We start from the raw sequence: 26,165 nt of genomic DNA, 5'->3' as shown, positions 1-26,165 counted from the left end.
CAACGGCACCATCTCAGCTCACTGCAACCTCCGCCTCCCGGGTTCAAGCGATTTTCCCACCTCAGCCTCTTGAGTAGCTGGGATTACAGCTGCCTGCCACCACATCTGGCTAATTTTGTATTTTTAGTAGAGATGGGGTTCCACCACGTTGGCCAGGCTGCTCTCGAACTCCTGACCTCAGGTGATCCACCCGCCTCGGCCTCCCAAAATTCTCGGATTACAGGCGTGAGCCACTGCGCCCAGCCAAGCCTTGGCAACTTTCAGTCTGCTTTTTGTTGCAGATTTGTATTTTGTTTTTTGTTTTTTGAGACACGGTCTCACTCTGTCACCCAGGCTGGAGTGCAGTGGCACTATCATGGCTCACTGCAGCCTCGATCTCCTGGGCTCAAGCAATCCTCCCACCTCAGCCTCCCAAGTAGCTGGAACTACAGGTGTGCACCACCACGACCAGGTAATTCTTGTATTTTTTGTAGAGAGAGGGTTTTACCATGTTGCCCAGGCTGGTCTTGAACTCCTGAAGTCACGTGGTCCACCCGCCTCAGACTCCCAAAGTGCTGGGATTACAGGTGTGAGCCACCACACTTGGCCCCAGTTGATTTTTAAATACTCTTTTTTTTTTTTTTTTTTTTTTTGAGACACAGTTTCACTCTTTCACCCAGGCTGGAGTGAAGTGGTGCGATCTCAGCTCGCTGCAACCTCCACCCACTGGGTTCAAGCAATTCTCCTCTCTCAGCCTCCCGAGTAGCTGGGATTACAGGTACGTGCCACCACATCTGGCTAGTTTTTGTATTTTTAGTAGAAATGGAGTTTCACCATGTTGGCCAGGCTGGCCCTGAACTCTTGACCTCAAGTGATCCACCTGCCTCAGCCTCCCAAAGTGCCAGGATTACAGGCGTGAACCACCGCGTATGACCTTAAATACATTTTAAAAGCTATTTCATGTTTGTCCTTAGAGCCATTAATGGTGGCACTGGTCCTCTGTTCGAGTTCACAAGTAAGTTCTAGAAGTTTATCCCCACAATTATTTGTGACTTACATTAACTCTGGAGCTAAACTTTGGGCTGTAGCTTCCAGACAGTTGTTCAGATTTTGCCTTGATAGCCAAGGCAGTAGAATGAATTCTAAGTGCCCTGGATTGACCACCTCTTGTAGAATTGTCCCTTCTGTAATACGCCCTCATTTTCTGGCCCCTTGATGGGAAGCTACAGAATTCCTTTGCTAAATTATAAGAAAGCCCACCCCACCTCCCTTTTTTTTTTTTTTTAATAGAAAACGAGTACCCAAGTCTATGTAATTTTTGGCAGAAGCAGAGGTGATTTGTGGTTGCCTGGGCCCAAAGTCCAGTTTTGAGATACCACCACCTCCTGGCAATGCAGGAAGGCAGCGGCTGAGGAAGTCTGCGAGTGCAGCAGTTTGCCTGGAGGATTTGGTGTCGCAAAAGTTTTCTGGGACAGAGAAACCTTAAGTAAAACATGGTGAGAAAGAGGTGGAACAAGATAAAAAGAAAGACTTCTACTCCCTTCAGCAAGGGGATTTATGTAGAAAGGAAACATAAGGGCCAGGTGTGGTGGCTCCCGCCTGTAATCCCAGTACTTTGGGAGGCCGAGGCGGGTGGATCATTTGAGGTCAGGAGGTCGAGACCAGCCTGGCCAACATGATGAAACCCCGTCTCCACTGAAAATACAAAAATTAGCTGGGCGTGGTGGCACACACCTGTAGTTCCAGCTACACGGGAGGCTGAGGAAGGAGAATTGCTTGAACCCAGGAGGTGGAGGTTGCAGTGAGCCGAAATCATGCCACTGCACTCCAGCCTGAACAACAGAGCAAGACTCCATCTCATTAAAAAAAAAAAAAAATAGGGAAGAAAAGCAAGTATTGTAGAGTCAGACAGAAGACAAGGGTCCAAAGCTCAGCTCTGCCACTTCCTGTGTGATATCAGACCAGGGTATTAACCTTGTTATTCTGAGGTTCTACTTCTTCATTTGTAAAATGGGGATACAAATACTATACCTAACGAGTAGTTGTGAGGTTTATATAATTCTATGTTTACTACCTCATATAGTGTCTGACACATAGTAAATAGGTACTGAATAAAGTTTAGCTATTATTAAGTCTCTGGATGCAGGGGATATAATTGTCTAATGAATCTGAAAGTCATATGGGATATCATTAGCACATGCTGCAGGAAGGCTTTCCCCTCATCTCTTGGATTCATTTTGTTGTCTTGTTTACGTAACAGTTGATGTCACTTGCTCTCCTTCCCTTGACCTCTCTGCTTTGATTCTGAACATTTTCCATATTATTATTATGAATTAATCATTTTTCAACTCTGTAAGTTACTCTTCTTTTTTTTGAGATAGGGTCTCACTCTGTCGCCCAGGCTGGAGTGCAGTGGCGTGATCTCAACTCACTGCAGCATCCACCTCCCGGGCTGAAGTGATCCTCCCACCTCAGCTCCCCAGTAGCTGGGACTACAGGAGCCACCACAGTTGGCTAATTTTTGTATTTTTTTGAGAGATGAGGTCTCCCTATGTTGCCCAGGCTGGTCTTGAACTCCTGGGCTCAGGCCATCTGCCCCACCACCCCCACCTTGGCCTCCCAAAGTGTTGGGATTCCAGGCATGAGCCACCACGCTTGGCCAATATCTTTCTTCTGTAAATAAGTTCATGGCAATTAAGGTGGCTCACTAAAAAGAGAAGATACAAATCAGTCAGAGCCAGACTGACTCTGAACCCAAACAGTGCTTCTCTCAGTGAAAGGGCAGGAACCACAGAACACGAATTATGTTGGTGAGATTCGTGTGACTTTTAATTTCTTATGTTACTAATGTCTTACAGTAAGTGTGAGGAGTAAAGACAGGGATGGGGTAAAGGTAAGGAAGAGAAAAGTATTTTTCAAGTTCCTTGAACTATTGAAGCATGTGCTAGGATAAGAAAGTTCAGTAAAAGCATCATGTCCTTATCACCAGAGCTCTTAAAGGAGACATGGAACAGAGACGGGGCAACTCTTCAGCTCTGGCAGAAGTGACTGCTGGACAGAGAACAAATCCTGCATCAGCCTTGGCACACATGAAAGACAGGGCAATGCAGATGCTACACAGTTGGGCAGATGAAGAGCTGACTGTCCAGAATCTACTTCTAGCAAGCGAGTAGGCGCATGCACACCCCTTCTCTGGTCTGAGTGTCTCTTCCTCTCCGGCAGGACCCCACCAACTGTGCAGCCATGGGGTAAGTGTTAGGGAAGTCTTTTAGAAAAGAGAAAGATTTCTTTCTTATATGTACGCTGGTAGTGTTGATTGACCAGAAGTGGTTTCTTTTACTTTGGGGCAGTAGCATTGTGTTCTGGTGACAAAATATCCTACACTTAGCACTCGTAAAAGGCATAGGAGAGTGAAAGCAAGGCCTCTTTAGGACCTAGGCTAGTGGGAAGGGGAATACGTGGATTCTAAGGGTAAGGGGATGAAAAAGCTAATTCTATATCACCACAAATGAACTGACACATAAATGACACCTTGGCTTTTTCCACTCATAGAAACACTCACTTCTTCTAGCTTATACTACTAAATCTAAGGTCGGCTTCATCACAGTTTGGGATATTTACTGTGCTTCTAAAGTAAAGGTGAAAAGCTACATCCTTAATAGTTTTTTTCCTAATTAAATAGATTTGTGTAAGCTGAAAGCCTAAAGTCTAGGGATTCTTTTCATTATTTTATATGTTGGGGGAAACCCTTAAAATTCATCACTGCCATTTTTTTAACCTACAGAATTGAAAGAATATGAAATGGGCAGGGATAAGTAATTACACGAATCATAGACATGGTCAACATGCATCTAATTTTACCCACTGAGCAGAGAGCGAATGGGGGTAAGTTCTTTTGAGAAGAACCAAAATGTGTTTAAAAGGGAAGAATACTACACTAGACTATTTTTTTCCTACATAGAAGAAAAGGATATATGGAATTGAAGGAGGTGAAAAGTGTCCATTAAACAAACACCTATTATTTGTGAAATAATTCTATCAGAGTGGAATTGGGTGTGGACCATTAGTTTATCTCTGGCAGTGATCTTATGTTTTAGGTATCTAGAGTAAGATTATTTAGCTGGGTAATGGCTGGGTAGCATGAATAGTTTTAATTTCAGTTCACAGCAAATGACGATGATCGCAGATTTAGCACCTTAGTTTGTACTTCCTCTGCACCTGAATCATCCATCACTGTGAAGCGTGAGCTGAAGGTCAGAAAGCTGTATTCTTAGATAACTCATCTGTGATTGCTCCAGGACTGCAGTTTACTTCAATCTAAGGGGTGGTTTTCTTATTAGAGAATGTAAGTATTCAATACTAAATATGAGACTGAAGCCTTGAAGACATTTTATAGTGGTGGCAGGTGTTATAGTTCAGGAATAGGCTGTTTAACAAGTCAAATGCATATCATTCCCTCTTAAGCATTAACTTTTTCAAAGCAATGGAATTATATTTTTTGGCTTGAAATGGTGGTTTCTTCTATATTTGATTTCTCGGTTTTCTTAGTAGATATTACTGTCTCCTCTAATATTTCTTCAAAACTTTCCCCTATCTGGGAGGTTTTCTTAGAGGCTACCTTAGATGCCTCCTCCTCCTCCTCCTCTTTCTTAAGTGATAGCCCAGTGGATGAGACTTTGGAGGTTGTAGAACTGAGGATTCTAGGGGGGAGCAGGTAACTTGGATTGGGAAGTGGATTCAGCCCCGAAATGCTTAACCCACTGGTGCTAAAACGTGTCTCCTCGCCTTCCAGCAGTTTCCTGTAAATTCAACAGAGAAAAACTCTTAGGAAGTCAATAACTCCCCCCCCCCCCGCCCCAGAACTCAACCCTCCAATCCTGATTCATTTGAGAGAGATTCCAAAGGACTTTGGAGTTTCTTCATGAGATTGAAACCAATAAATATTTAATTTCAAAGCTCAAAGGGTTGGACCACGTGCATACACATGCGCACACACACACACCCCTTCAGCACCAGCTGTTTAAAGCATTGTCAAAGGAAAACCTATCCTGTTCACAAATATATTCCAGGAGGAAAACCTGCAACTCCACTTGGCCACATCACACCCATTTTTGGCAATTAGCAACAAAGCTCTAGGGAGAAGTACTTTTCCTAAGTAACATCTTAGCTGCAATAGGGATAAGGAGGTGAGATGTCCACAAAGGTGGTAGAAACTGCCTTACTCAACCTGGATTTGAGATTTGTACTTTTTCAGTGTATACGGGTACAAAGGGAATAGAACCAGCAATAACAAAAACCAGTGAATGACACTGTTTCAGATAACAGATTTTTATCAGCGTGACGAAAATAGTCTTATAAAGGAGTGGCCCCAAACCATGTTTCTCATAACTCTTAATAGTTTTTAATCATCTTTTTTTTTTTTTTTTGAGACAGAGTCTCACTGTCTCCCAGGCTGGAGTGCAGTGGCATGATCACAGCTCACTGCAACCTCCGCCTCCCAGGTTCAAGCGATTCTCTTGCCTCAGCCTCCAGAGTAGCTGGGACTACAGGTGTGTGCCACCACGCCTGGCCAATTTTTGTGTTTTTAGTAGAGACTGGGTTTCACCATGTTGGCCAGGCTGGTCTTGAACTCCTGATCTCAAGTGATCCACCCACCTTGGCCTCCCAAAGTGCTGGGATTATAGGAGTGAGCTACTGCACCTGGCCCCAAACCCTATTTTTAAAGTTACGAGTCTCATGGGTTTTTATTTTAACCTCTGTGTACTCACATTATCCCCTTAAATCCTTTCAGAGGTACACAGAATACTCTGGGACTAGTCAGATGGAGCTGGATTATATCTAAGTAGAGGGACAGAACAGTCAGCTCACCTGAAAGGGGCCAGTGATGCCCTTCTTCCCTCCCTCACCAGTCAGAAGCCAGAGAGACTAGATCCACTTATTTGGGCAGCATTGCCCCTAGGTGACTGGATTTACTCGGGTAAGCAGGTCCTTTGCAGTACCTGTAAGCTGCTATCTCAATGTCAAGAGCCATTTTGACATTGAGCAAGTCCTGGTATTCCCGAAGGTGGCGTGCCATCTCACTCTTGGTGTTCCTCAGATCATTCTCCAGCTGCCCAATGCTATCCTGAAAAGTAACATATCCAAAATAGTTAGGCCAAACCAGCTGAAATTCCTCAAGATTTCCAGAAGGCAAGGATTCCCAGCCCTGACTACACATTAAAATCACCTAATGAACTTATAACTTGCTTATATCCAGGTCTGTCCCTGAGTCCAGATCCAGATTCACTGGTTCTGGGGTGGGGTCCCAGCATTTGCATTTTTTTCATAAAGGTCCCCAGGAGATTTGGACTCATGGTGAGGACTGGGAACTTTTACCCAGAGGGCAAGTGAACACCTGCCCTTTTCAGGATAGCCACACGGCATATAGTTCTCAACTGAACATGGTGATGATTTTTTTTTTTTTTACACTTACCATCCCTCCCTTGCTTGTTGTGTTGCTGCTAAATAACTCTGTTGTAGCATGTGCTTTCCAAAACCCAAAGCCTCAGGTTAGCAGCTTAGATTCAGAAAATTCCGAATGTGGAAAGCACAGAGAGCTTTCCAGGAAGACCTCTCTGCCTCCATTCATTTTGATGATTTCCTAGAAGCCTGCTAATCAGTCACTTTACTGAGAGCATTTTACATTATAGGTAAGGAGAAAGCAGAAATACTCCACAGAATTTTTAAAACACCGAGGCATGGAAGAGAAATCGCTTTATATTTATATATTTATAGTCCTTGAGCAGCCAGAAGGCTTTTTTTTTTTTTTTTTTTTTTTTTTTTGAGACAAGGTCTTGCTCTGTTGCCTAGGCTGGAGTACAGTGGTGTGATCACAGCTCACTGCAGCCTCAAAATTCCTGGGCTCAAGCGATCTTCCTGTCTCAGCCTCCCAAGCAGTTGGGACTAACAGGTGTACACTACCATGCCTGGCTAATTAAAAAAGATTTTTGTTTTGTAAAGATGAGGTCTCATTATGTTGTCCAGGCTGGTCTTGAACTCCTGGCCTCAAGAGACACTCCTGCCTTTACCTCCTAAAGTGCTTAGATTACATGTATGAGCCACCATGCCCAGCCTGGTCTTTTCTTTTACTCCTTAACTATACCAAGTTCATTGCTGTCCCAGGCCCTTTAGGCTTGTTATTTCCTCTATCTAAAATGCCGGTCTTTACATGGCCGACTCCTTGTCATAGAAGATTCAGTTCACCCAGGTGTGGTGGCTCACACCTGTAATCCTAGCACTTTGGGAGGCTGAGGCAGGCAGATCACCTGAGATCAGGAGTTCAAGACCAGCCTGGCTAACATGGCAAAACTCCGTCTCTACTAAAAATACAAAAATTAGCTGGGTGCAGTGGCACGCACCTGTAATCCCAGCTACTTGGGAGGCTGAGGCAGGAGAATCGCTTGAACCCAGGAGGGGGAGGTTGCAGTGAGACGAGATCGCACCACCGCATTCCAGCTGGGCAACAAGAGCAAAACTCCATCTCAAAAAAAAAAAAAAAAAAGATTCAGTTCAAATGTCCTCTCCTGCCAGGCATGATGGCTCATGCCTGTAATCCCAGCACTTTGGGAGGCTGAGGTAGGAGGATCACCTGGAGTCAGGAGTTCGAGACCAGCCAGACCAACAAGGAGAAACCCCGTCTCTACTAAAAGTACAAAAATTAGCTGTGTGCAGTGGCAAGCGCCTGTAATCCCACCTACTTGGGAGGCTGAGGCAGGAGAATCGCTTGAATCTGGGAGGCAGAGGTTGCAGTGAGCTGAGATTGTGCCACCGCACTCCAGCTTGGGCAACAAGAGCAAAACTCTGTCTCCAAAAAAAAAAAAAAAAAGATTCAGTTCAAATGTCCTCTCCTGCCAGGCACGATGGCTCATGCCTGTAATCCCAGCACTTTGGGAGGCTGAGGCGGGAGGATCACCTGGGGTTGGGAGTTCGAGACCAGCCAGACCAACATGGAGAAACTCTATCTCTACCAAAAATACAAAAATTAGCCGGGCGTGGTGGTGCATGCCTATAATCCCAGCTACTAGGGAGGCTGAAGCAGGAGAATTGTTTGAATCCGGGAGGCGGAGGTGGCAGTGAGCCGAGATCGTGCCATTGCACTCCAGCCTGGACGACAAGAATGAAACTCCATCTCAAAAAATAAAATAAAATAAAATAAAATGTCCTCTCCTCAGACAGGTCTTCATTTGCATCCAATTTAAGTATCCATCCTCGACCAACCCAGCACTTTATTTTACCTTAAGCCAGAGCAGCTACTGGCCCATGCAGGAACCTTGTGCAAATTAGAAAAAAAGCACTCAGTTGAATGCAGCCACCCTGCTCTCAGCTCTTACCATTATATGAAATTATCTTCTTTTTTTTTTTTTTTTTTTTCCGAGATGGAGTCTTGCTCTGTTACCCAGGCTGGAGTGCAGTGGCGCAATCTCAGCTCACTGCAACCTCCACCACCTGGGTTCAAGTAATTCTCCTGCCTCAGCCTCCTGAGTAGCTGGGATTACAGGTGTGCACCACCACGCCTGGCTAATTTTTGTATTTTTAGTAGAGATGGGGTTTCACCATGTTGGCCAGGCTGGTCTTGAACTCCTAACCTTGTGATCCGCCCGCCTCAGCCTCCCAAAGTGCTGGGATAACAGGCGTGAGTCACAGTGTCCGGCCCCGGCAATTTACTGGTTTATACTAGTTTATTTTCTGTTGCTTTCCTCTATAACAGAGTTTTACAACTTTGGCAATGTTGATGTTTTAGGCTGGCTAATTATTTGTTATTGTGAAATGCAGGATATTTAGTAACATTCCTGGCTAGATGCCAGAAGCACATACTTCCCTCTCCCAGTTGCGATAACAAGAAAACATCTCTAGGGAATCCCAGCGCTTTGGGTAGCTGAGGCAGGCGAATCACTTGAGGCTGAGCTGGGAGAATTGCTCGAGCCCGGTAGGCGGAGGTTGAAGTGAGCTATGATGGCGCCACTGTGCTCCAGCCTGGGCGACACAGCAAGACCCCGTCTTAAAAAAAAAAAAGACACAATGATTGGGGGTTATTTTTAAGAAACAGTCATGCAGGGCCGGGCATGGTGGCTCATGCCTGTAATCCCAGCACTTTGGGAGGCTGAGGCGGGTGGATCACCTGAGGTCAGGAGTTCAGGTCAATCAAGAGATGAGACTATGCTGGCCAACATGGTGAAACTATGGTCTCTACTAAAAATACAAAAATTAGCTGGGCGTGGTGGCGTGTGCCTGTAATCCCAGCTACTCTGGAGGCTGAGGTAGGAGAATCACTTGAACCTGGGAGGCAGAGGTTGCAGTGAGCTGAGATCGTGCCATTGCACTCCAGCCTGGGCAACAAGAGCAAAACTCCATCTCAAAAAAAAAAAAAAAAAAAAAAGAAACAGTGATGCAGATAAACATATCAGAAACCTCAAGAAAGTAAGTGTTGACAGGCCCTTGAAACTCCCCTTGTGTGAGAATGATAAAGCAATGGTGAAAGGTAGGGCTGAGACATCAGGGGGTACAAACTTCCAAATCAAGAGAATTTGCAGAATTAAAATTCATACCACCTACCTGTTCTATAAATATTGACAGGAATACTGCAAAGAGGAGTCTCAATTGACTGATGGGTACAGAACAAGGAATGACAGTCAGTAGGAAAAATACGTATTATACTGGACCGTGATGCATATATTTCAAAGTGTGTTAAGAGATCATGAGGCCTTAAAGAGATTTTTACCAAGAAATTTTACCTGATAGTTCCTATTTGAGGTTATAATCAATTCTGCTACTGACATAGAATCACTGACATAGAATCTCTAGCTACCGACAAGAGAATCAATATTACTGTGGTAAGAGGGAAAAGAGTCTAGAGTGAGGGAAAAAGGAGAAAGAAGAAAATATGATTATGCAAAGAAGGAGGAGGAATGCTATATGAAGATAAGAGGAGGATTTCATCAGGAACTTGGGTTGCAGTTTTTGCTCTGCCACTAACATCCATTGGACCTCAGCCAGTTTTCTACATTTTAGTTCCTTCCAATCTTCTACTTCTGCATATGGAAAGTTATAATGTTTACTCTTTTTCTAAGGTGTTCTGAGATCCTCAAATTAGGATTTCAATTTAATATATCTCACATATACATTAATATTTGATGAGTCTATTATCTGTTAAATTAGTAGGCATCAGAACAGCATGGCACACAGGAAGAACTCAATAAATGTTAGTGATTTTTATTCTTGATAATATCATACCACATGGCCCTCTATCCTTTTGATGATATAGACAAATTAATCACAAGCCCTCACTATTACCAACCCCTTAGATAAGTAAGAAAAGTAACGTATAACAACACTTTAATATTGGATAGTTGGAGGCATATACCTTAAAGCACCAGATTTTTTTTTAATAACAATTTTGAATAAAAAGCCTTTCTAAAGTGGCTTATACCACTCACAATCAGGACACTAAACATAATGCCACCTTCCACAGCAATTAAGGGTCGTGATAATAATCAATTTTAAAAATAATTCGGTGACATCTTTTAGGTCATTCGAGGTATATCAGGCTGTTTAATTCTACCCTAAATGGCCCCAAAGTGCGGTGTTTGGATTAGTGTTGATGCTCATTGATTTTCTTTGTTCTGAAAGATGAACGGATCTGCTGCTGCTCATTCTTAACAATGCCTGACTCCAGTGGTCCCCATTCTCCATCTTGCTGCAGTCTTGAAACCAAATAAAAAAGCATTTTGAAATCGTGTTAAGAATGAATAGGCTGGGGGCAGTAGAGGTGCCAAGTTCCTAATGTTTGGCTTAGAGATAGATGATATGTCTCATCAGCAGGTTAACTAGGTCCTTGCTTAAAACATTATTTTTGTTTCACAGCTGTGTTTTCTGAATAAGAGGTGGTTGGGGAGCTGAGTTCTAGACAGATGAGATTTCCTTGAACTTCTATGTTGCAGATTTCATATATCTATTTTACAGATCACTGTAGAGAAAAGCACAACTTTGCTCCTTTCAGAAGGAAGTGTGCTGTGTTCTGACCATTGATTGCTCTTCAATGTCTGGTCTCTTTGTTTGTGCTCTCCTCCCCGCATCAGGCTGTGTCTTGCATTGCCCTTCAGAAGCCCTGCCAAAGATGGCCTCCAGCTCGAGATCTGGGCAGAGCGCTGCAGTCTGTCCCCTCCCCCAACCACGCAGCTGCTGCCGGCTTAGCCTGAGGGAACCGGAGAGCGGCACGCCCAGCTCCAGCTGGGGTCTCTCCTGGAGGAGCTAAGACAAACGCTGAGCGTCGTCTTAGCTCGTCTGAGCATCGCAGCCCGTGGCTGGAAGGATGCCGGGTGGAGTAAGAGAAATGACTGGCCACACTAACATCTGCAGTGGTGAAGAACAACGACAGAGCTGTGGATTTCAGCACGTTTGGGGGCCCTGGGTCAGGGAGGCAGTAGTGAGTGCCCCACAGTCTGATTGAAAGAGGCTATTTAGAATTACTGCTCTGCATAATCAACTTGAGTGGGGACGGAGGATTTTTATTTGTGGTTCACCATGCGTGCTTTATTCTCACTCCTACCTTTCCTTTGTCCCCATCTTTTTCTTTCCTCCACCACACTCGAAAATCCTGTATTATACGTATCTCCGTAAACTACTTTACTGGAAGAAGTGATTTAGATCAATGTACTCCAAAGTCAGTCTGAGGACCAACAGGATGCAGCACTTTTATTGAAAAATGCATATTCCCGGGCCCTACCTGTGAACTGCTGAATCCATATCTTTGGGAGTGGGCCTGATAATTTTTTTAAGCCCCCAATTGACCTTAAGAGTGTCACTGGGTTTAGGATCCACTAGTTTAAATTTTTTTCTATAAAGATGCTATCATGGTAGCCCAGGTGACAGTAATATAGTAAGATAGGGAGGGGCAAACAAAACAAAATGAAACAAAAACCAGGTGGAAGAGCTTAAAAAAGATCAAATGTAGCTAATTTTAGAAATGGATCTATCAAGCTATGGATTTATATGCAGCCACTGTCACCTCCAGTCTCCAAGGGGCCAGCCCCTTCCTGCTATTTAATTAGGCTGTACTCCAATCTCATAATGGAGAAAAAAGAGAAGACTTGGCTTGTCTCCCTGGAGAGCATTAACCTGCGGTGATCTTGATCATTCAGCAAGGTCTTTCAAGGAAAGCTTCAACTTTCCAAGACTGACCACAGTAGAGGTCTGAGACCCTGAGTACCCTCCAAGAATGTCTTTGGACATCTTTAACAGAACTAGGACTCTAATGGTGCCGAAGTGGCTATGTAGGCACCAGCACTGCCCTATGTCAGAAATGGAAACCCCATCAGCTTTTTATGCAGAGGGGAGTTGCATTTGGCTTTTGAAGACAATAGCCTTAACTCTTCCTAATCTCTTCTCTTGCCTGATTCAGACTCTCTCATCCACTATTGTGTACTTACTGTGTCACCTTGAATCATTTTTTTACCCTTTCAAAAGTGTAAGAAGCTTTCTCTCCTTAAATAGGCTATCAGCTATCTGGGGCAGAGAAGATGTGACTTTAATGGGGCCTTCCTATGTTTCATAGAGGGTGCCAAGTTTGAAAATAAAAATGGCCCTACCACTAATCTCTGTAGCAGAAGAAGGAGAACAGCCTCCCATTACCGCAGTGAAAGGTGGGGATGAGATGAGAGGGCAAGAAAACAATGGCTAAATCTCACTGTAGAAAGGGAGGCTTTTCACCTTGGTCAGCACTGCTAAGATTGCTAGAACAGTCAGAGACACCCTTGTGGCATCAGGCCATTAGGATCTGCAGGTAAGGCTTGAGCTCCACCTTAGCCTTAGGTCCCAAGGAGTAGGGAACCAGCTCTCTGTTGTCTGACCTCCTCTTCCACTCCCATCAGCAGGTCCTCTGTGGCTCTAAAGGCTCAAGCTGATGGGGGCAGCACCGCAGAGCTGCAGATGCTGCAGTTTCTCTGTTGTTGTTTTTTGTTTGTTTCCTGTAGACCATGTCTGCATGACGCTACCATTGTCTAATGATGAAAGCCTTTTACAGCAAACAAGCCAGGCAAAACTGTCACTACTTCTTAGAATGTATGGGCTATAACAAGCAGAGAAAATGGAGAAGCCCAATTCAGCTGGCAGCTCTGAGTAAGTTATCCTTTTTTTGTAGAAATACTGGGCTAGCCCTCCAGAAGACCACCTAGCTCGTACTTGGAGGCTTCTAGAAGAAAAAAATGAAGTCTCAATTAGCCAAATGTGATTAATTCAGGCCATCCAGGGGTTAGGGTACATAATGAAAAGTTCAAGTTATGGATTTTGAGGCAGAAATGGAAGTACTTATTTGAATGATAATGCAATACCAAACTAACCTAAACAGTCCAAGCAGGCTTTTTTCCTTTATCAAAGGAAGTTATTGTAACAAACAGCAAATACCTGCACATCAATAAGAATTCTTTAGCTTCTGATTAAAATGTTACTTTTGAGATTTCATTCCTTTCTTGGTTCTATTTTACCAATGTTCCAAGCCCTATTAATCTCACCAAATGTAAACTTTAATCCTAGCTAGAATTATTGCAAGTTTCTGAATTATAGTCATTCTATTCAAAGGAGCTTTTATTGTACCTTGAAACCGAACCATACTATTCCAATTCTTTTCTACACCTTCCATTTACCCTGTCTCCTGCCTCTGTGCCATTTGCGGTCATAATCCCAGAATTTCTTATATAGTAAAACTGAAGACACAGTGGCCTTTGTTGGGAAGAAATAGCCAATCAATACCATCACAGGAGCTTAGAGGACAGGGAAATATGGAAAAAATACATAAACTAGAACAAAGAAAAACCATCTCTGTGACTTATCACATGCACTTACGATGAAAAAAATACTAACAAAACAGGAATTTTCAAGTGGGACCTCACAGCTGCTGAGCAAATTAAGTGTTTTTTGTTTAGTGCTAAGCCATCCATGAAAGCCAAAATTGATGTTGTCTATGAGGTGACCTTTGATTGCAGGTAGCCAAGACTGATGTGTTGGTGTTGCAGGAAAAAAAAAAATCAAAGCAGTTAATTGCCTAGAGATTCATAACTGGGACACGAGACAGGAGAGACATCATTTCTGAGATGGGAAGAACTCGAGATCAGCACCGTGGACAGCGCCCCGACCTTTCACGTTTTGCCAACCGGCGAACGCTTTCTTTAGGAGGAAATGTCAGCTGGTGGACAAGGGAATCGTGTGTGTGTGTGTGTGTGTGTGTGTGTGTGTGTGTGTGTGTGTGTGTGTGTTGGGGGAGGTGGGTAGAGCAGGGTGGTTACTACTAGCTCAAGCATCGCTCAGCTTGTTGGCTCCCAATCTCTACTTTTTGGAGCGCGAAAGTCAAGAAAATGGGATAGGACTCTTCCCAGTTCAGGATCGCATTCTTCCTTCAGCCCTGAAGCAGACCATACTCCATAAACATCTTCTAGGGCGCACAGAAAGCTTTTCAAAGTCAACCAAACAAGCCAGATAGCCGAGACAGCACCGCCCACGTAACCTGCCCCGTTGGGCTCAGTCTTACTTTGGGTGGGGCACTGTTCTCCGGGTCGCCGGTGTGTGTAGGCCCGCTTGCTGACAGACAGGCAGAGTTGGGTTTTCGAACCTCAAATAAATTTAAGGGCTTCTTTGTTTGAAGGGCTGGGGCAGGGACATAAATGAGGGGCGTTCCCTAAAATTAACATTAAAGACTCCAGGGTTTTTTGTTAACCAGCGCCTCCAGCCGCGGCTCTTCTCTCCTCTCTTTTGCCCTCCCCTTAAGTCCTGGGGCCCAGTTTTACCACAGGAAGAGGGTACGCGCGGAAGAGGGCAGGGCACCCCTCCCCACGCCCAGCCCCGGCCCTTACCTGGTAGCCAGCTACCTCGGCACTGTGCCGCTCCTCCAGCTCCAGGATCTGCCTCTCCAAGGACTCGTTGGCCCCGCGCAGGCCCTCGATCTCGATGGTGCGCGCCTGCAGCTGGCGCCGATACTCGTGGATCTCCTCGCGGCTGGCCCGGATGGCCTCGGTGCTGCGCGCCGCCTGCTCGTTCAGGTTGGCAAACTTGGACTTGTACCATTCTTCCGCGGACTGCAGGTTCTTAGCGGCCAGGGACTCATACTGGGCGCGGATCTCCCTCAGAGCCGAGGTCAGGTCTGGTTTAGCCACAGTCACGTCCACCTCGGCCGCGGCCTGCGACGACGCCTGCAGCGTGGCCAGCAGCTCGGCTACCTCCTCGTCGTGCACCTGGCGTACGAAGGCCAGCTCGTCCAGCAGCGACTCCACCTTCTTTTCCAGGTCCAGGCGGGCCAGCGTGGCGCCGTCCACGTCGCGCTGCTGCGCCTTCAGGGCGCGCTCGGCGCCTTCGCGTCCGCGGCTCTCCTCCTCGCAGCGCGCCCGCAGCCGCTGCACTTCCTCGGCCAGCCCGTCGCGCTCCAGCAGGGCCTGCGAGCGAGCCGAGCTGGCCTCCTCCAGCTGCGCGCGCAGGTCGCGCAGCTCGCGCTGGAAGAGCTCGCCGACGCGCGACGGCTCAGCGTGGCGCTGTCGCAGCGCGGCCAGTTCGGCCTCCAACGCGCGGTTCTGCGTCTCCAGCTGATGCACCTTCTCGATGAACACGGCGAAGCGGTCGTTGAGGCCCTGCAGCTGCTCCTTCTCGTTGGTGCGGATGATCTTGTACTCGTTGGTGCGCGCCGCCGCCTGGCTCAGGTCCAGCCCGTCGGACGCCGGCGGCCGGCGATAGGCCAGGCCGAGGCCGAGCGACGAGGCCGAGGAGCAGGCGGCCGAGGAGGCCACATTGCTGCGGGACAGCGACTGCGAGCGGAAGCCGCCCGCGCCGCCGGCCCCGGAGAGGCGGGCGGACAGGCGAGAGCCATCCCCGAACACCTTGCGGTAGGAGGAGGAGGAGCACAGGTAGTGCTCCGAGCCGAAGCTCATGGTGCCGGGATCGGGGCCGGACGTGCGGCTTCAGCGCGAGCTACAGAAGAAAGGAGAGGTGCGGCAGGCAGGGCGCGGCGGGGCGGTGCGCCCGGCTTTTAAGGCGCCGGGGCTGGGGCGGCGCGTTGGGGGCGGAGCTCCTGCTCAGAGTCTGGCCGGGAGAGGGAAGGGGGGCATCCAGGAGCGGGGGCGGGGAGGCGCAGTGACTACCGCTGCTGCGCGCGCGACGACCTGGGGCGCCGGGACAGGGCCATCTGCATCGGAGTCGCCCCTTTCCGCAGCGCTTCTCCCCAAGAATCGACTGCTTCGGAAGTGACTCGAGCGGAGGGGTGCCTAAACGACTGAGGTTTCCCATCCGGAAACCACACAGTTCTGTCGCATCCCTTGACCCTATCCCCTCTTCTTTAACCGACTGGGAGGTTAGGGGTTTCTGGGTGGTGTCCCCTACACCCACCCTCATCCTGAGGTGAGGCGCACAGAAAGCCTTCCCGAGGGCGAGGCCGTGTTTTTCCAGTTACAGTGAGGACCTGCAGGGCGAGCCCTTGTCCCCTTCCTCAGGGTCCCCAAGGAGAAAGGTGGGAGATGCTACGTCAGAAAGCATCTCTCCAGCTGCCCCTCTGCAGCTCCTGGGGAGGCTCCGGGCGGAAAGATGTTCAGCAAGTGCCTCTCCCAGAAGAGAGGGGAGATCAGTAAAGAAAGTGACCCCGAGCTGCGGAGAGTGGGGAGAAGCGGCGGTACAGAGGGGAAAAGAGGCCAGACTTGGAGAAGCAGGAGGCGCTGGGAATTGCTGGGGCTCATCGTTAGGGCACTAAAGCATGGCACAGGCCAGGACCACAAGCTGCTGGAAAGGGGGCTGCAGACTTTTGTGTTTAGAGCATTATATTTTAAAATATTTCGAAAGGAGCATTTTTAAACCAGGAGATTTCACCTGTAAAGAAATTGGATTTCTGGCTTCTTCTGAAAATGGGAAGAGCTGGGATGCCCACAGTGGCAGAGGTGAGTTGCCTTTGCCATTTGTATAAGAAGTGTGCTCTCCTGTTCACTACAGTCCCTGCCATTCTCCACTGAATTACGCCCCCCTTCTTAATTCATTTACTTTACCTCTCTGACCCTGTGGGCATTTGAGATTTCAGTCTGTGTAAATCCAGCAGGGCAGGTTCTCAACTGGCTTCAGAGAGCCACTCCCTGTGCAGACCTCTTTTTGGAGAAAAGAGATCCCTGCAAAAAGATTAAACTCCAGGAGTGGGGGAGAGTGCTGGTGACTGAGCCGGCCTCTTCTGCCACATGGTAGGGTTGGTGGGGCAGGGGGTGAGAATCAAAGAATGGAATCTGAAAAGATGAAGGCTGGGAGGGGTCAGTGTGGCGTCTGTAATATGTACCCACTTGCAAGCTTCTAATATCATTCAGGATGTGGATATGGCTTTGGAGAGGGAGTAGGAAGACCTTTTTAGTTATATCCCAGAATTCCAGACTGAGGGCCTTTTATTGATATTGGAATCTTCAAGGACGTAGTTCTAGGATAAGTTTTACTTCATGGGGAAAGGGGAATATGCTTGGGACAGGCCACTAAAGGAAGGGTGAAAAGGGATCTTATGGGACTTTGGAGCATATCTCTTGGCTTTGTGCTTGATGTCATGGAAGATGGTCAGGCCCTGCCACAGCCTGCCCCTCTGGTTCCTCATCACAGACCAAAGCCTTGAGTTGGAGGGACTCAATTCTGAGGTCTTTGGGCTTAGAAAGACCTGGTAAGGTGAACAATAAAAGATTGCTAACACTGCTGAATAATGATTGTCTGCCAGTACTTGTGCTGGCACTTTTGCATAGGTTTACCTCTGAACCATGCTTCAAGGTGGCCCTCACCTCCATCTTATAGATAAGGCACCGAGGTGCGGGTGCAGCACAAGGTCACCAGCAAGCAAAGACAAGCATACATTCTCTCTTCACTACATAATTCTGCTTAGTGCAGTGAGACTCTTTTTTTTTTTTTCTGAGACGGAGTTGGCCGGGTGCAGTGGCTCACACCTGTAATCCCAGCACTTTGGGAGGCCGAGATGGGCGGATCACTTGAGGTGAGGAGTTTGAGACCAGCCTGACCAACATGGTGAAACCCTGTCTCTATTAAAAATATAAAAATGAGCCGGGTATGGTGGCACGGGCCTGTAATCCCAGCTCCTCAGGAGGCTGAGGCAGGAGAATTGCTTGAACCCGGGAGGTGGAGGTTTTAGTGAGCCGAAATCATGCGACTGCACTCCAGCCTGGGTGACAGAGCGAGACTCCATCAAAAAAAAAAAAAAAAAGACAGAGAGACAGAGTTGCGCTCTTCTTGCCCAGGCTGGAGGGCAGTAGCGTGATCTTGGCTCACCACAGGTGAGTGGGTAGGTGTCTGCCACAACACCTGGCTATTTTTTGTATTTTTTTTTTTTTTTTTTTTGAGATGGAGTCTCGCTCTGTCGCCCAAGCTGGAATGCAGTGGCACAATCTCGGCTCACTGCAACCTTTGCCTCCTGGGTTCAAGCAGTTCTCTGCCTCAGGCTCCCGAGTAGCTGGGATTACAGGTGCCCACCACCACACCTGGCTAATTTTTGTATTTTTAGTAGAGATGGGGTTTCACCATGTTGGCCAGGCTGGTCTTGAACTCCTGACCTCGTGATCCACCTGCTTTGGCCTCCCGAAGTGCTGGGATTACAGGCATGAGCCACCACGCCTGGCCAATTTTTTGTATTTTTACTAGAGACGGGGTTTCATCATGTTTTCCAGGCTCGTCTTGAACTTGACCTCAGGTGATCCACCTGCCTCGGCCTCCCAAAGTGCAGGGATTACAGACGTCAGCCACTGCGCCCAGCCTGCAGTGAGACTCTTGAAGTCTTGTTAATTTCCATGCAGCACGGCCGGCTGCCGTGGCTCCTGCCTGTAATCTCAGCACTTTGGGAGGCCGAGGCGAGTGGATCACCTGAGGTCAGGAGTTCGAGACCAGCCTGACCAACATGGAGAAACCTGTCTCTACTAAAAATACAAAATTAGCTGAGGGTGGTGGCACATACCTGTAATCCCAACTACTCTGGAGGCCGAGGCAGAAGAATCACTTGAATCCGGGAGGCGGAGGTTGTGGTGAGCCAAGATCACACCATTGCACTCCAGCCTGGGCAACAACGGTGAAACTGTCTCAAAAAAACAAAAAAACAAAATATTTCTGTGCAGCCAGAATAGGACTAAGTGGGCTTTGGAAGAGTTTTGGCCGATAACAAATCAGCGTGCTGGTTTGTAATTGAAAGAACATTGGACTCAGAGTCAGAGGCAATGGGTTTGAATTGTGGCTTCTGCCACTTACTAAGCATGTGGGGATAACAACACCTACCTCCCAAGAGTCGTGAAAGCTTGAGCTGATGCATGTGAAGGTGCTCTGTAAGCTGTAGGTATAAAGAGTTATGGTCATCATCATCCTCTTTCAAATGAAAGGAACGGTTTCACATCCATCAGCAACAGGATATGAGTTGGGTTTAGGGAGGGGATTGCAGGAAATAGTTCATCACACCCTTGCACAGGTCTCCAGGCTACTACTACTGAAAGTCAGCAAAATGTCCTGGTTGGAGTTCCGCTTTCTTTCCCTTCCCATCCTCCAGTGGAATCAGTACCCCAAAGGCAAAACACACATAGAACAGAAGAAAGTGAGGCAAAAGGCCTAAATATTCCAGCAGAGTGACAGTTGCCCTGGCAAAGCTGCATTTTGCATTTTCTCAACAGCTTATCTGAGATTCCAAACTGGTATTCCCCTGTGGGACTTATGCCTCCTCTTTCTTGGCATCCCACCCCACAGGCCCAGATGTTTGGCTTTAATAATTTTAGCACAAAGCTATCCTGCGAAGGAGTGATCTTGGCTGAGCCTCAATCCATAACTCCTTCCAGCTGGCCAGGCCTCCTGAGGGAGTTCCCTGTGTGTGCCAGGGCTGTGTCTTCATCTTCCTCTAATGGCACACTCAGACACCACAGACACGTTGTCAGTCATCCCCAGTTCTCCCTAAGGCCACATTCTCCAGTCTCTCTGTGGCATTTGGCAGTGCTGACCACTCTCCTTGGTTTTAATGACTCAGTTCTTAGCCTTCCGCTCTTCCTTTGTAAACTCTTTTTTTAGGCCAGGCACCGTGACTCATGCCTGTAATCCCAGCACTTTGGGAGGCTGAGGTGGGAGGAGCACTTGAGCCCAGGAGTTTGAGACTAGCCTGGGCAACATGGCAAAACCCCATCTCTACCAAAAATACAAAAATTAGCTGAGTGTGGTGGTACATGCCTGTGGTCCCAGCTTCTCAGGAGGCTGAGGCAGGAGAATTGCTTGAACCCGGGAGGCAGAGGTTGCAGTGAGCAGAGATCGTGCCATTGCACTCCAGCCTGGGCAATAAGAGCGAAACTCTGTCTCAAAATAATAATAATAATAATAATAATAATAATAATAATAATAATAAACAACTCTCTTTTTACGATATTAGATCTCCCAGAAGCAGGGAGGCTTATAAAGTTTTCTCCCTGAGAAATCTAGTTTTGCATCTAGCCAGGTGACCTCAAACACATTACTATTATTTGCTGAGCCGTAATTTCTTGAAATTGTCTGTGAAATTTCAATAAAACAATCCACCAGAGTGCTCTGCAAACCTGGCTGATCATTAGAATTACCTGAGAACTTAAATTTAGATTCCTGGGCTTTACCCATAACCCACTTAATCTAAGGGATTGAGATCCCTAGACCTACCTCTCGTGAAATGACTGTGCAGTTTAAATGAGATTATGTATACAAAGCAGACATCACAGTGCCTGCTGTGTGCATGTTCAGTAAATGGTAGCTGTTAGAAGTATCAACTTCTTTAATTAATTCATTCACCAAATAGTTACTGAATGTTTATGTCCAAGGCCCCTGGAGTAGGTGCCTTCTCCATAGGAATAAGGCAGATGTGGGCTCTGCCTCCATGGGAGTGGCATTCTAGTAGGAGAGACAGAGATTAAGCAGCTAATTACACCATTAATTGTTAATTACACTTATGACAAGTGCTCTGAAGGGAAGTACAAGTTGCTGTGGGGCATACAACTAAGGCCCTGACCTATGCCAATGAGTCCCAAACCCCTATTTCCAATTTCCACCTCCAAACACATATCTAACTGCCTGTTGGATATCTCCTCGTGAATGCTTGCTGGTCTTCAAATACCATAGATCTGAAAGTGAACTTATTATCTCCCTCTTCTCCTCCCCCCTCCCCTTGCTTCTTGATCTTCACTTTGTCCCACTCGTTCCTCTGCTTACACAGTTCCTTCTTCCTGGAATTTCACCCCCAGCCCTACTTCAACTGTTGAGATCCTTAAGGCTCAAATGCCGCCCCTCCTTGAAGCCTTCCTTGGTATCTCCAGTGGAAAGTGATCCATCCTTCCCTTGAACTCTCCTCCTCATACCCATAGCCTTTGCAGCACTCACATGGCTCATAATGAACATAGTCTTCTACTGTAATTATTTGTATGCTTGTCTGAGTTGAAATGGGAGCTGTGTGCAGTAGTGCACACCTATAGGCCCAGCTACTTGGGCTGAGGCAGGAAGATCTCTTGAGCCCAGGAGTTCGAGGCTGTAGTGTACTATGATTGCACCTGTGAATAACCGCTGCACTCCAGCCTGGGCAACATAGTGAGACTCCATTTCTAAATATTAAAATAAATAAATAAATAGATGAATAGAACTGGAAGCTCCTTGAGCACAACTCATCTTCTACATCTATATATATCTCTCAGCACCTATCACAGTATTAAACACATGTGAGGTGAAAAAAGGGGTTGAAAATGCTTTCTCATACAACCACTTGGGAAAAGTCTTTGGCATGACACCAAGAGTGAGATTCATTAAAAAAAAAAAAAGCTTTTAACTTCATCAAAATTAAAATCTTTTGCTCTGCAAAAGATCCTGTTAAGAAGATGAAGGCAGTCAGGCACCATGGCTCATGCCTGTAATCCCAGCACTTTGGGAGGCTGAGGCAGGCAGATCACGAGGTCAGGAGATCGAGACCATCCTGGCTAACACGGTGAAACTCCGTCTGTACTAAAAATACAAAAATTAGCCGGACGTGGTGGCGGGTGCCTGTAGTCCCAGCTACTCGGGAGGCTGAGGCAGGAGAATGGCATGAACCCAGGAGGCAGAGCTTGCAGTGAGCCAAGATCGCGCCACTGCACTCCAGCCTGGGCAACAGAGCGAGACTGTGTCTCAAAAAAAAAAAAAAAAAAAAAAAAGGAAGATGAAGGCTAGGCATGGTGGCTCAGCACTTTGGGAGGCCAAGGCAGGCAGATCACGAGGTCAGAAGTTCGAGACCAGCCTAGCCATCTCTACTAAAAAATTAGCTGAGCATGGTGGCACGTGCCTGTAGTCCCAGCTATTCGGGAGGCTGAGGCAGGAGAATTGCTTGAACCCGGCAGGCAGAGGTTGCAGTGAGCCGAGACTGTGCCATTGCACTCCAGCCTGGGCAACAGGCGACAAGAGTGAGACTCCATCTCAAAAAAAAAAAAAGAAGAAGATGAAAAGACAAGCCAAAAATATTTACAAATGACAACAAATGTATCCAGAATGTGTATCCAGAATTTGTAAAGAACTTTCTAGCCAGGCGTGGTGGCTCACGCCTGTAATCCCAGCACCTTGGGAGGCCAAGGTGGGTGGATCACTTGAGGTCAGGAGTTCAAGACCAGCCTGGCCAGCATGGTGAAACCCCGTCTCTACTAAAAATACAAAAAAATTAGCAGGGCCTGGTGGCATGCTCCTGTAATCCCAGCTACTAGGGAGGCTGAGGCATGAGAATCGCTTGAACCCGGGAGGTGGAGGTTGCAGTGAGCCGAGATCACGCCACTGCACTTCAGCCTGAGTGACAGAGCGAGATTCCATCTCAAAAAAAAAAAAAAAAAAAAAAAAAGAACTGTCTAAACATAACAGAAAGGAAATGAACATTCCAATTAGAAAATGGGCAAATGACTTGAATAGGCATTTTACCAGAGGGAATATACAAATGGCAAATAAGTAGATGAAAATATGTTCAACATAACTAGCCATCAGGAAATCAAATTCAAAGCACAATTATGTGACACTACATACCTACTAGAGTGGCTTAAACACAAAATACTGACAATACTAAGTGCTTACAAGGATGCAGAACAGCTGGATCTCTAATTTATTCCCGCCAGAAAAGCTGGTGGGGATGTAAAATGGTACACATACTCTGGAAAAACACTTTAGTAGTTTCTTATAAAGTTAACATACATTTGGCCGGGCACAGTGGCTCAAGCCATTACTGTAATCTTAGCACTTTGGGAGGCCAAGGTGGGCAGATTACCTGAGCTCAGGAGTTCAAGTCCAGCCTGGTCAACATGGTGAGACTCCATCTCTCTTAAAAATACAAAAATTTAGCCAATCATGGTGGTGTGCGCCTGTAATCTCAGCTACTCGGGAGGCTGAGGTGGGAGAATCACATGAATCTAGGAGGCAGAGGTTGCAGTGAGCTGGGATCGCACCACTGCACTCGAGCCTGGGCAGCAGACCGAGACTCTGCCTCCAAAATAAATAAATTAATGAATTAAATAAATTAATATATATTTACCATGTGACTCAGCAATTTCACTCCTGAGTATTTCGCCCAGAAAAGGGAAAACCTATGTTCACACAAAAATGAGTACATGAATGTTCATAGCAGCTTTCTATATGATGTACTAAAACAGGAGACAACCCACATGTCTTTCAGCAGGTGAATGGATAAACAAACTCAAATACATTCATACAATGGAATACTGTTCACCATTAGAAAGAATGAACTATTGACACATGAAACAACTTGGGTGAATTATAAGGGCATTTTGCTGAGTAAAAGCTAATCTCAAAATGTTACATATTACATGATTCCATTTATAAAACATTCTTGAAGCAAAGAAATCATAGTGATGGGGAAAAGATCAATGGTTGACAGCAATTAAGGTTGTAGGGTTGTGGGAGGATGTAACTATAAAGGGGCTAACAGGAGGAAATTTTTGTGGTAATGGAACATTTCTGCTACTCAAATCTATACACATGATAAAAATTCAGAGGGTGGGAGAGAGAAGAGAGAAACCTAATGAAATCCAAATAAGGTCTCTAGTGAATTAAGGTATTGTATCAATGTCATTTTCCTGGTTTTGATAATGTACTATAGTTATATAAGATGGTATCATGGGGGGGAGCTGGGTAAATTGTACATGGGAACTTTCTGTACTATTTTTGCAATTTTTTTGTGTCTTAAACTATTTCAAAGTAAGACATATATAAAAATAGGCAAATGTTCTTAGGAGATACATACTGAAGTTTTAGGGTTGCGGTATCATAATTTATGTAACTTACTCTTAGATGATTTGGCAAAAATGCTGTCCACACATACCACACACACAAATGCACACAGAAGGGGGAGGTAAAACAAATGTGTCAAAAAGTTGACCATTGGTGAATTTAGGTGAAAAATGTACAGTTGTTTATTGTATTAGCCTTGCAACTTCTCTAGGTTTAAAATTTCCAAATTAAAAATTCAGGAAAAAAAAATTTTTTTTTGAGACAGAGTCTTGTTCTGTTGCTCAGGCTGGAGTGCAGTGGCACGATCTCAGCTCACTGCAGCCTCTGCCTCCCAAGTTCAAGCATTTCTCCTGCCTCAGCCTCACAAGAGTAGCTGGGTGTACAGGTGTGTACCACCAAGCCAGGCTAATTTTTCTTTTGTATTTTTCTTTTTTTGGGTGGAGTTTTGCCCTTGTTGCCCAGGCTGGAGTGCAATGGTATGATCTTGGCTCACTGTAACCTCTGCCTGCCAGGTTCAAGCGATTCTCCTGCCTCAGCCTCCCAAGTAGCTGGGATTACAGGTGCCCACCACCACGCCCAGCTAATTTTTGTAGTTTTAGTAGAGGTGGGGTTTTGCCATGTTGGCCAGGCTGGTCTTGAACTCCTGAGCCTCCTAAAGTGCTGGGATTACAGGCATGAGCCACCGCTCCCAGTCTTTTTTTGGTGTTTTAGTAGAGACAAGGTTTCACCAGGTTGGCAAGGCTGATCTCGAACTCCTGACCTCAGGTGATCTGCCTGCTTCAGCCTCCCAAAGTGCTGGGATTACAGGCATGAGCCACTGTGCCCAGCCAAGAAGTTAGCAAAATTGGTTAATAGATACATAGATGAGAGAGAGAGAGAGAGAGAGAGAGAGAGAGAGAGAGAGAGCAAAAAGGAAAGTATCACTCAAATCTGGGCTTGAACCAGTGACCTTCAGTCTAACACTCTTTTAACTTGGGCTAACTGTAAAGACCTCTCCCCCTTCCTTCTTGCCCACCAATAGGAAAATCCTGCTTGTTTTGAAGTAACAGAAAAAGGTCAGAATTCACACTATGTTGGGAGTATTTTAAGTGCTACTCTGAGTCCTTGGTATTGCCATAGTCATCTCACACACATTTACTGAACCCTGGCTATATGCCAGCTGCTGATCCTAGAGATGAATATAGCTAGAAGTGACAAATGGTGTCACTTCTCTCAGATTAATTTAATTTTTAAAAATATGGAATTATATATAGTATGTAATGTGCTGCGACTTTATTTCTTCACTTCATAAATCATAAACATTTTTCCACATTAGTTATATACATCTATTTACTTCTTTTTACAGTTCAGTATAGCATTTACTTGTAAGGATGTGCCATAATATTCGTTTTTCTCTAATAAAAACACCACTCTGATTTTTTTCTTTGTCTTATGATTACCACAAGTGCATATGAGATTTTTACAAAAAGAAAGAAAAAAAACAAGGTAGACATGGTAGCTTACACCTGTAATCCCAACACTTTGGGAGGCCGAGGTGGGTGGATTTCTTTGAGCTCAGGAGTTCGAGACCAGCATGGGCAACATGGCAAAACCCCATTTCTACATAAAATATTAATACAAAAATTAGCCGAGTGTGGTGGCACGTGCCTGTAGTCCCAGCTACTCAGGAGGCTGAGGCTGGAGAATTGCTTGAGCCCAGGAAGCAGAGGTTGCAGTGAACCGAGATTGCACCACTGCACTCCAGCCTGGGCAGCACAGTGAGACTCTGTCTGAGAAAAAGAAAAAAGAAAAAAAAGAAAAGAAAAGAAAAGAAAGAAAAGAAAAAATAGAAAAGAAAAGAAAAATACATTGCCTGAGTGAAATCCAGCCTTCATCTCTACTTTGCCATAATCACACACACACACCTGCTGTGTGTCCAG

The 26,165-nt window shown here is 46.0% G+C and overlaps 1 protein-coding gene across 1 annotated transcript; it reads right to left on the bottom strand.

Annotated features, from left to right (window-relative positions):
* Window positions 1-2,781: 2,781 nt before the first annotated feature.
* On the bottom strand, window positions 2,782-16,069 carry INA (internexin neuronal intermediate filament protein alpha). Its single transcript, XM_001134873.8, has 3 exons — window positions 14,859-16,069; window positions 5,979-6,103; window positions 2,782-4,778 (listed from the first exon to the last, which is right to left on the bottom strand). Exons 1-3 carry the CDS (start codon window positions 15,921-15,923, stop codon window positions 4,469-4,471), a joined length of 1,500 nt encoding a protein of 499 aa, XP_001134873.1. The 5' UTR covers window positions 15,924-16,069; the 3' UTR covers window positions 2,782-4,468.
* Window positions 16,070-26,165: the final 10,096 nt, after the last annotated feature.

The sequence above is a fragment of the Pan troglodytes genome, chromosome 8, assembly GCF_028858775.2.
Source record: "Pan troglodytes isolate AG18354 chromosome 8, NHGRI_mPanTro3-v2.0_pri, whole genome shotgun sequence".
NCBI lineage: Eukaryota > Metazoa > Chordata > Mammalia > Primates > Hominidae > Pan > Pan troglodytes.
The sequence above is the reverse complement of the archived record's forward strand: the minus strand, read 5'-3'. Positions and strand labels throughout refer to the sequence as shown.

Excerpts from the sequence above, each read along its gene's own strand:
- INA (XM_001134873.8), bottom strand. The coding sequence starts at position 15,923 with ATGAGCTTCGGCTCGGAGCACTACCTGTGCTCCTCCTCCTCCTACCGC. Across the intron at positions 6,104-14,858 it reads CCGAGGTAGCTGGCTACCAG|GATAGCATTGGGCAGCTGGA; the intron begins GTAAGGGCCGGG and ends GTTACTTTTCAG. Across the intron at positions 4,779-5,978 it reads ATTGAGATAGCAGCTTACAG|GAAACTGCTGGAAGGCGAGG; the intron begins GTACTGCAAAGG and ends TTGAATTTACAG.